At 27.2% G+C, this 11,643-nt stretch overlaps 1 protein-coding gene across 6 annotated transcripts in view; it reads left to right on the forward strand.

The window, feature by feature from the left end:
* The window catches only part of LOC117179144 (sestrin homolog), a 592,084-nt gene extending 583,017 nt beyond the window's left edge, over nt 1-9,067 (forward strand). For all 6 annotated transcript variants that reach the window (XM_033370823.1, XM_033370824.1, XM_033370827.1 and 3 more), the window contains 2 exons: nt 916-1,290; nt 6,469-9,067. In XM_033370823.1, coding sequence (XP_033226714.1) covers nt 916-1,290; nt 6,469-6,555 — 462 coding nt within the window. In that variant the 3' untranslated portion in view covers nt 6,556-9,067. The remainder of the gene's footprint in view (nt 1-915; nt 1,291-6,468) is intronic.
* The last annotated feature ends 2,576 nt before the right edge of the window (nt 9,068-11,643 follow it).

Here is an 11,643-nt window from a genome sequence, read left to right on the forward strand (position 1 = left end):
TATTTAAACTAAGGTTTGTAATACTTTACAAATATTTGAAAGAATTCCACAAAGATTTCAATGATTTCAAAGACATTACAAAGATTTAAAAATATTCCTAAATAATTCACAAAGATGACTCATGTTCGTAAAAAATTAAGAATTTGTTTATTTACGATTCGGCTTTCTTTAGAAAATTGTGGCCAATAAAAAACCGCCTCGTTTATCGTAAAGTCTTTTGTATTTTTCCAAGAAGGAAATAAAATTTTAAACATTCAAGTGCAACTTTTTGCTCTTTAAGAATACATACGACACTGTCTGAAGACAAAAATGTGTAATTTGCTTGTTAACAACTTTTTAACAAATAACTATTTTTGGCTCTAAATTTCATCATTGTGCACAGAAAGGATCAACGAAACAATTTTTTTTTCTTCAGAAATTTCATAATTTATTTTCAGTGACTTGGAGCTATCCAAAGTCGAGTATTTGGAAATGATAATATGATTATGGTACTGTTTCACCTCTCATTCGCCAGGAAATAATCGCTAATCATCTGAACATATTGTGAACCTCTGTATCAGTATTGGCAAAACCTTCACTATTTTTAGAATTCTTTTCTGCTGATATTTTTAACCCTCAGAACCTAGACTGGGTGTATTATACCCGGACGATATTTTTGGATCGCTACATAGTTGTTTCAGTTTTGTGAAAATATTTATAGTAATATGTTGAATTTGTCTGATTATTTTTATAATATTAATTTTTGTGAGACTTTTAGCTATAGTTTAACAAATAAAAAATGAAAATTAATGAAAATCTGTAGAAAAATGGAGGTGCCTATATATTTTCGCAACAGACAGTGGTTAGTTTTTAATCTGAATTTAAAATGCAGATTGTGATAATAAATATGGTTGTGTGATTGTTGTAATTTTGCAGCGAGGTCAGCTAAACGACATACCCACCTTCCGCGTACAGGATTATTCTTGGGACGACCATGGTTATTCCTTGGTAAACAGGCTTTACAATGACGTAGGGAATCTTCTTGACGACAAATTTAAGACGGCCTATAACCTAACGTATTACACGATGGGCACACACAACAAAGTGGACACATCGCGTTTCAGACGAGCCATTTGGAACTACATCCAGTGTATGTTCGGCATCAGACATGACGATTATGATTACAACGAGGTGAATCAGCTCCTCGAGCGGAGTCTGAAAACCTTCATCAAGAGTGCCGTGTGCTATCCGGAACGCGTCACGAAAAGGGATTACGATCGGGTGATGAGGGAGTTCAAGCCCAGTGAAAAGGTGAGTCGTCATTTTCAGTCAAGTCCTAAACAAGCATCAGGGTGTCTCTACTCATCTGGAAAATCTTCACCAATGCCTGCAATTTTCGGAAAATTTTTATATACCTGGAAAAACCGGGAAATTTCGGGGATTATCTTTTTAGCGGTGGAAGCCAAAGAGCTTGAGGGTTTTTTTTTTCAATAATTTTTTTTTTTTTCTAGAAAAATATATATTTTTTTTGAATTCAAATTTTTTGCACATAAAAATTGACACTTCCAAGTAATAGGCACAATTTTTTAACTTTTTTTTATAGTAAATTTGGCTGATACGGCTGCAAAAAATCCGCAAAAAAATGGTGGATTTGAAAATTTTGCAATTTTTTTTCATGTTAATTATTAAATAAAAAAAAAGGTTAAATGTTGATAAATAATATTAATAATAAATATTTCTGGTCAACCAAGAAGTTGGATTTTCAATCAAAAAAGATAAATTATCAACAAAAAATGGAATAGTTTAATTTCCAAATAAAAAAAATATTTTTCTTATTAAGAAAATTAATTTAAAAAAAAGAATAATTTTCAACTAAAATAATGATTCTTTCACTAGAAAATACTTTGTAACAAAGGAGTTGAACTCTGGACCAAGAAAGATTTTTTTATCAAGAGAGAAAGGAAATTTTAACCAAATTTTCAATAAAAAAAAATTAATTAAAAACATAACTGTAGAATTTTAAACAAAGTAATTAAATTTTCAGCCAAATATTTACATTTTTAAGAAAAAAAAATGATTTTTCAACTAAAATAATAATTCTTCAAACCAAAATTATTTTTTAACGAAGGAGTTTAATTTTTTAAACCAAGAAAGATTCTTTAATCAAGAGAGGAAAGATATTTCAACCAAATTGATCAATTTTCAAGCCAAAAAAGCGAATTTTCTAGAAAGCGTTTAAATTATAAATTAAAAAAAAAATAAATTTCTGACAGAATTATTGAATTTTTGACAAAATAATTAAATTTTTAATAAAAAAACATAAATTTTCAACTAAAATAAGGATTCCTTAACTAAAAGTATTTTTTAACAAAGTAGTTTAACTTTTAACGAAGAAAGATTCTTCAATCAGAAATGAATTTCAACCAAATTGTTAAATTGTCAAGCCAAAAGGCGTTTTTTCTAGAAAAAAGTTACATTGTCAATGAAAATGAATAAATTTGTAACAAATTGTTGAATTTTCGGCAAAATAATTAAATTTTTAAACAATTAATTACATTTTTAATTAACAAGATGAATTTTAAATTCATAATTTTATTTGTACATTTATCTTTTTGGTTGAAAATTCAACTAATTCAGTTGAATAATCCATAATGTTAGTTGAAAATTCATCTTTTTGGTTTAAAATAAAATTATATTTTAAAATTCATCACTTTGATTGAAATTTAATTATTTTGTTGAAAATTGTTTTTTGGTTATGTTTAAAATTAACTTTTTGACTTTAAATTTAACTATTCCATTTGTGGTTAACAAATTTTTAAACAAATTTTAATTTTTAAATTCAACTATTTGAATTGAAATTCAGTCTGTTTTAGTTAAAAATTCAACTATTTAATTGAAAATTAATTTAATTTGGCGAAAAATGGTCTTGTTAGAAAATTAATTTTCTTCTTTGAAAATTTATCTTTTATCTTTGAAAATAAAACTTTTTTTTTTAACAAACAAGACGAATTTTTAACTAAGAAAAATTTTTCAATCAAAACAAAAAAAAAAAAAATAAAATAAAAGAAAAACTGAATTTTTCAATTTATAATGCAAGAAGGTGTTATTTTCCACAAAGCAGTTAAATTTTTAATAAAAAAGTATGAATTTTCATAAAAAAAGGTTCACTTTCAACAGAACAGTTTAATTTTTCATCTGATTATACGAATTTTATAAAAAAGTTAATTTTCAATCATATAGATGAATTTTGTACCAAACAGTTGCATTTTTAACCAAAAAAGATGAAACTTCTATTAAAAAAGATGAATTTTTAAACTAAAAAGACGAATTTTCTAATAAAAGTGTTGAATTTTTCAACAAAAAGGTTCATTTGCAACCTAATATTCAAGTTTTGCACCATATTGTTGACATTTAAAACTAAAAAGAAGTATTTTCTACAAAACAGTTGAATTTCATCCGGAAAATATGAATTTTCAACAAAATAGTTGAATTTTTAACAAAAATATATTAATTTTTATCCCAAAAAGATTACATTTCTAACAAAAGAGACGAATTTCTAAGCCAAAGGAACGAATTTTAATCCGTAATTGGCACTGTTGTTGTCCATATACGTAACTGGCACTGTGGGGCAATTAATACCCGAGCGTACTCTAGCGAGTCTCTCGCAGCCGTTATTTAATATTAGTGCACAAAAAAATTATCTAATGTAATTTATAGAATGTTTTTCAAAGGCAAATTGTTTTAATAGTGATTCATTTAAATTAAGTTAGAAAAAAATTGTAAAAAAACGGAAAAAAATCAGTTTTTTACTTAAAAAATCAGAACTCGCGTAATTTTTAATATTTTTAGGTGAAAATTTATGAGTAGATGCTTGAGATACTATAGTTTATGAAAAAAATTACTGTGATATTGATGCTTTCAAAAAAGGTATTTATTTTGCAAAATGAAATTTCAATTTTTGAGTAAAATTGAACACCATATATTTCACTATTCCAATCACTTTATTTTTATTTAAATGGACAAAAACACTTTTTAAATTGTTATAAAATAGTTATAAATGTATATAAATGTAAAAAAAGCTAAATAAAATTTTAATTTTAGTCTTGACCTGTACAGTCACAAAATAAGTACAATAAGTATCAACAATTTTTTGAAAAAAAATACTTTTTTGGTCACTACTGGCAAAGTGGGTACTTAATACCCGAAAAATTTTTGGCGTCTATGTTCGGTAGCTGCCCAAGTAGTTTGTTCTTCTACCAAAATGTTGGAATTTCAAGTGAAAAATACGAATTTTTTCCAGGATTTGAGTAGAAATCTTGAGAATTTTTCGTTAAATAATGGCACAATGTTGTTTTAGTAAACAATGACCTAGTTTGAAATATCAAATCAATAGTGGCTCTAGTCTTGGTAAAAGATAAAGTGTCCTTCTATACTAAAGAAGAAACTCATAATTTTCAGAGCAAACAATAGGACATTTGTAATTTAAAAAATGTATTTTTGTTTCGCGATGATTTCCGAATTTGGCGTCACTGAATTAATAACATATTATGCAACGTCTAAATTTATCAAATACATATGTAGACTATAAAGTTGAAAACAATGATAATCAGAAAGAAATTAAAATTTTTGAAAGTCAAATTCTCAATCAAATTTATGCCAACTTGAAAATAGACTACATGCATCCAATTTCGTATGCATCAAAATAATATAAATTATTTATAAAGCCAGTCACGAAAATTTCACTAAATTATATAGAAATATACTAGATTTTCACGTTGTAAAAATTGAAATATATTATTTTATGTATGTATAAGAATTATACGAAAATAATACATATATTTTTTAATCAATTTTTTAAATTTACGATTCTTTGCAACATTGTTCCAGCTTAAACTTTTTCCCCTAATTTTCAAGAAAATTCGACTTTTTTCTTGTTTTTTTTGTTGGTATGTTTTGTGGTACAGAATTCATCGCTGTTGGTTAAAAATTCTACTATTTGGTTAAATATTTATTTTGTTAAAAAGTAATATTTTTGGTTAAAAATTTATATTTTTTGTTGAAAGTAAACTGTTTTTTTGCTGTCTTCTAGAAATTTCGTTGTTTTGACTTGAAAATTAAACTATTTTGTTAAAAAATGCAACTGCTTTTGGTTCAGGTTTAATCCTTCTCGGTTAAAAATTCATCTGTTTGGTCCTAAATAAAACCATTTTGTTTAAAATTGAATAGTTTCACAAAAAATTCGATTACTTGATCAAAACTTCAAATTTATGTTGAAAATTCGTTCTTTTGATTAGAGAATAATTAGTTTTGCTAGAAGTGTCTTCTTTCTTGGTTAAACAAATTTTAGTTGTTGAAAATTGAACTATGTGGAACTATGTGGTTGAATATTCAGGTATTTTGGTAGAAAATTCAACTATTTGGTGAAAAATTAACTTTTTGTTGAAAAACAATCTTTTTGGATTGAAAATTCAACTATTTGGTGGAAAATTTAATTTTTTAAAAATTCAAAATGTATCCTTTTTGGTTGAAAATTAAACACCTTTGTTGAAGAAATTTCTTTTTAGTTGAATATTTTAGTATTTTCGTAGAAAATTATACTTTTTGATTAAAATTTCATCTTCTTGGATTGACAATTAACTTACTTGGTTGAGAAATAACTTTTTTGTTGTTAAAAATTGGTCTTTTTGGGTTAAATATTTTACTATTTTCAAAATAATTTGTCTTTCTGCCTTGAAAATCAACGAATTTGATAGAAAATTCCAATATTTTGTTGAAAATTCATATTTTTGGTTTGAAGAAACAATTGTTTTGTAGAGAACTCATATTTTGGGATATAAATGGAAATATTTTTGTCGAAAATTCAACTATTTTGGTAGGCAGTCTTAAGTATTTAAATTATAATTAACTTTTTTATTGTGAATTGATACTTCTGGGGTAAAAATTCAATTCTTTTTTTTTTAATTCGTCTTTTTGGAAGAAATTCAATCTTTTTAAATTAAGATTGTAACTTAGTTGAGATTTGGATTACTTTGTTAAAAATTCTTTTTTTTTTTATTGAAGATAAATCGTTTTAGTAGAAAATTCATCTCTTTGGTTGAAAATTGAACAATTTTGTAGAAATTTTTCTAAACTGTAAATTCATCCATTTCTGTAAATATTCATTATTTTTGTTAATAGATTCACATATTTTATTGAAAATACTTTTTTTTTCGAAGTAAATTAATCTTCTTCTTTATAAGATTCAACTATTTGATTAATAAGGCGTCTATATTGTTAAGAAAGGAATACATTTTTCTAACTTGAACGCTTAGGAATTTAATGCATTTTAAATTAAATTCAATGTGGTACCTAAATTAATTTTATTTAAATAAATGTATTCACCTAGTTTCTTAAAAAATCATCCTATTTCCCCCTCCTTTTTTTTTAGAGTTAGTCTTTGACGTCTCTATCTGAGACTAAATTGAAATTTTCTGTTTTTTTTCTGTGCAGGTTCACGTAAATTTAATGATCCTGGAGGCTCGCATGCAAGCTGAATTACTTTATGCTTTACGGGCGGTGATGCGGTATATGACCTAACTTGTTTGGTAATAATCAGACAATCGATTCGCCAATTTTTTCCTCGCACGCGATTTCGCGAGGAATTATGGACACTTTTGTACGACTCGCCAAAAGAAGCGGCCAGCTACTACTACACTGGCACAAGCATAGAGTCTTTAAATATCTCGATCAAGTTGGATTGCGATTTATTCGTAAGGTTTTTATAACTAATATTTGAAATCAAGAGATAGATGATGATGATATGATAGCTTTGTCGGAAAGAAGAGACATTGAAAAACAAGTGTCGCCACAGCACACAGCAAAAGATCAGAAACTAGAAGAAGAAGAAGAAGAAAAAGAAAAAGAGAGAGGGTTTCAAAGAAAAAGCGCTGAATGTTATTTGGGATTCGAGAAAGCTTGAAATTTCCCACGCTTACCCGTTTTATTTATTTTTACTCCATCCGACGATTTTTCTTGCACTTTTTTTTCCCCTACTTGTTCTCATAATTTTTAATATATATATATTGAAAAATATCAATTTTTATTGCGAAGGAAAAATATATTTTGCTGTGCTCACCATCAGCAAGAGTAATAATATGTTTAAAAAATCGATAATTTCGAACAATGCAATGATTTTAATTCCTGATTACTTGGATTTTTCAGTTTTAACACATATCTATTTTTGAAAGGGCCCAATGCACCAAACGGGAACCAGATCTACATATTTTTTTACCTCAATAAATTCATATCTGGATCTCTCTAATTTTGTGATTTCTCATCGTGTGGAGAGTATTAAAATGTGAAACTGAATGAAATCTATTATTACAAAATTGGTCGAACAAAAAATTCTCTAACGTGACAAACACGAGAACACAAAACGTATTATTTTACTACTTTTGCAATTGAATATTTTCATTTTTTTTTTGTTTTTTTTTTTAAGGACGATTATTGCAACTCTCTTTCGGAGAATCGCATCTATCATGACGTGTGTAATAAAATTCATTAATTCATATTAATGAATAAATTAATTAATGAATTTTAGTCTACAAATAGAATCACATCGTGACTTTACTTGAAATTAAATCTATTTTTGTTGTTTTTTTTCTCGAGTGCACGCAAGTAATTTTTACGCGCGATTGTGCGATAAAATTTATTAATATCTTTTGTTATAAATAAACATGCGAAAGGAGAATTAATGAATTTTATTTTACAAATTGTCACATTCGTACTTCACTTGGAACGACAAAGTCTTTTTCTCGAGTGTCTGAAAAAAGAATTGGTGTATTCTTTATTTGTAATTTGAAAAAATCATGATGTAGATGAATTTCAAATGTGTAATTGTATATGAATGTACAAAGAGATCGATGTAAGGAAGTGGAGAATTGAAAGGGAAGATTAAAAAAGCATGCTAGTTAGAAATATTTGGAGAGAATCTGAGGAGGAGAAAGAGTGTTGGAATTTTGAAAATTAAATTTCAAGATTGGTTCTACCTGAAACGCATATCAAATTATGATTGTTATTATAAAATTCGATTTGGTTTCTTGGCGATTTTTTTTTCTCTACTCGAATTCTCTCAAATTTTTTGCGCTCTTTCATATTTAGTGTTTTTTTTTTCTGCGTCGCTGATAATTTTATAATCGTGTCGTCGTCCCTCATTGCTACTCTGCTAAAACCTGCGGAGATTTCGCAGGCGATATTTTTAAGTTATACAGACGGAATTGTGCAAGCGGCCCCTTCACTTTGAGATTTGAAAGTGAACGAGCGTTCGCCATTTCGCGTAGCGATCTCAGTTAGAGTGCGAATGTCGAGGGATGATGCACAAAGAAGCACGTAAATGGATTTTTTTTTTACTGACAAGCGAAAGCAATTAGAGAAGGACGAAATATTTATTTACAATTAGTAATGTAACACACGTAGATTTATAATTTTTACATTTCTTCAGATTGCATAACGCTTTTTTTCACTTTCCCAATGGACAAGTGTGTCTAAACAAACAAACAAAAAAACAAAAAAAAAAAAAACAAAAAAAGAAGAAGAAAAAGATTGCAAAGTTTCTGCTGCAGAGATGCAGTTTTTTGCTGAATGAATTTGAGAAATTTCCTTTCAAGACAGATTGGTGCAAACGGGATCTTACTGTATGTATGTTGTGTAGAGCGCAAAGAAAATTTTTCTGAAACTGCGAGTATTTTTTTAAGATTACCGTTTAAGACTTGAAATACGGCTATATATTGTTATTTTTTTAGTTGCTTTTCCTGTGAAGAAGCAAAACAAAAAAAAAAACAAAAAAGAACAGTATGAGATTTTTGTAAATATCGTGGCTTTGAATGAAAGTAAAGAAAGAGAGAAAGGAATGAAGAAAGTGGTCGAAGAGTGAGGATTTTTGAGTTTTTGCTCGTGTGAATTTAAATGTAAGATTCGAGAAAAATGTTGGAATAATCTTTATTATTGTAATTTATTGTAAAAAGATGAAGGAAGTGAGCGAAGAAGATTTTCATGAGACTGGAAATGTGAAAGTTGATATTGAAAATGAAAATGAAAATGAAAATGAAAATGAAAAAAAAAGAAAAAAAGATTAACTTGTTGTCTTTGAGAAATCAGTTAAAAATTGCTTAAATATCGAAATTGACATCTGATTGACAAAGATGGGTAATTGTACAAACTAGCGTGTTGGAGCAGCAAGTTTTATTGGTGTATTATCTGTAAAAATGACATTTAGCACTTCATCGCCCGAATTTACGTGTTTTATTACTCGTTTTTGGTTTTTTCTTTATTTAAATTATAAAAAGACAAAAAAACTTGAAACAACTGACAATGCTGTGAAGAAGGAAGGAAGAGGCGAAAAATTTTGTATCGAGTGGTCGGAGGAGGGTGGGGGGGGGGGGGGCGCCTCGAGAAAATAGTCAAAACCATGGAAGGTGGACAGCCAAGTATTTTAGAGCGAAAGAAAGAAAGAAACGATTTTGCGTAATAATGTCGTCGTCGTCGTAATCGTCAACTTGTTGTCTATCGTCCACCTTCAACAGTCACAAAACATATTAATAATCTATCTATATGCCACCGCATCAAGAATGATCGTGTGATAATTCAAGTGATTTGACTTGGCCCTTCTAAGGAAAGTGAATAAAATAACAAAATCGAAAAAAATAAATGTTAAAGGTCACCACTTTGGCTCGGATCTTTTGTGAGCAAAAAGTTGCCCGAGTGTTGGATTTAAAATGCGACCAATGCCAATGAATTGGGGTTTCCTGGGTCCCTTAATTTGGTTAAGTGAAAGCGGTTTAAGCTTAACCTTGTTATGTGGATTATATTCGATTTATCTCATTCTGGTATTATTATTTTAGTCTTGTATTCTGTAAAATTGTTGGCAAATTAAAAATTATTGGATCTTGAACTCGTGGCAGTGGATTTGTTCTCAGGGTGAAGAGTTGAATGTGATTTTTAATTTAGGAGGAGGGTCGTATGTGATGTGATTTCTTTTATATCGTAACGAATAATAATGAATACTAAGAAATGTTATAGTTTCATATAATAAGTGATATGTTATTTGTCATTTATTTTATCCCTTAATAAATGATGTTATACAAAAATTAAACTGTTTCTTTATTCTCGTTTCTGGATGATGCATGTTTAATTTGTTAATTATTCATTTATAATTTTAAGTAAAAACTAATGTTATCATTTCGCTCACATAATTTTTAAATTAAAATATAAAATTAATATTATTACCAAATTTTTGTAGTTTATAGTGTATTGGGAATGGTGGTCTACCCTTTCGCCACCTGGCGTCGAAAACCAGAACTAGAAAGAGCAGGTACAATCAAAGATGATCCAATTTTCGAAATGTAAATTAATTTTTGCATAAGTGTTTTTACGATATTCTTATGAAATATAAAACATTGATTAAATACTAAAAACAAATCTTCATCAAAAACAAATAGTTTTAGATAGAATTTCCATCTTATAGAGTAAAAAAATACATTTTTGTCAAATAGGTTTCAAAAAAAGCTGCAAATGAAAGCCCTCAAAGTAGAACTCTCGAATTTCAAACTTTTAAAATTAAAGTTTAAAAGTTTTTAAATCCAATAATTTTGTATTTAAATCTGATTCAAATGCATTTTTTAAAAAATAAATGTGCAAAATAATTTTTTGAACTTTTATAAATTGTAGAGTTCAAAGATACAGATCCAGTTCTAAAAATATAAACCCACGTTAACATTTTCAATGCTCCAAAGTCTAAATTGAAGAATGAATTAATGAATGAAAAAAAAAAAATTGTATCATTTATAGCAATTATAAGCCAGAAACATAAAAAATCGAACGATTACATTTTTGTTATAAACTGAACACTTCTTAAATCAAAAGTTAAATTATTTATATTTTAAATGGTTAAAAATCCTGAAAATGCTTCCAAATCTTATTCGAAATTCATGAAACGTCTGCATGTTTAAATTTTTTTCAAATTTTTTATTTTTGAAATTATTTCAGAACTTTCAAAAGTCCTTAAAATCTTCCACATTCATTTTTTGATAGTTTTGTAAATATTTATAAATCTTTTTAAATAATCACTCAAAATTATCTTTTCAAAATCAGCATCATTTTCAATTTACATGTACGAAATGTTTTTTTAATCTTCTGAAGCCCTTCAAAATTCCTAAAAAGCTTTTCAATTTTTGATTTGAAATTTGCCAAAATCTATCTTTTGTTTGAAATTAGGCAATGGGCTATTTACGCCGAAATTTGATTACTAATTGCCGGATTTTTTCAGTACACGTAGACACTTTGTTTAAATAATTTCAAATCATTACAATTTTTAAAATGAATTTGAATTTTTTCAAAACTTCTAAATATTTCTTCAACTTCCTTGATTTTTTTAAAGAATAATATTTATTCAATTGTTATTTATGCATCGAAGTTCAAAAATTTGACTTCAAAATTAAATTTTTTCAAGATAGAATAATTAAAATGTTTGAAATTGAATGATTTAAAAATTGAATGATTTAAAAATTGAATGATTTAAAAATTGAATAGTTTAGACTAGCAATAGTTTAGTTTAACTAATAAGACTTTCCAATTGAAATAGTTTTCATAATTTTTAACGTTAGAAATTGGAAATTCTGATTTCGAATA

The sequence above is a fragment of the Belonocnema kinseyi genome, chromosome 8 (genome assembly GCF_010883055.1).
Source record: "Belonocnema kinseyi isolate 2016_QV_RU_SX_M_011 chromosome 8, B_treatae_v1, whole genome shotgun sequence".
Taxonomy (NCBI): domain Eukaryota; kingdom Metazoa; phylum Arthropoda; class Insecta; order Hymenoptera; family Cynipidae; genus Belonocnema; species Belonocnema kinseyi.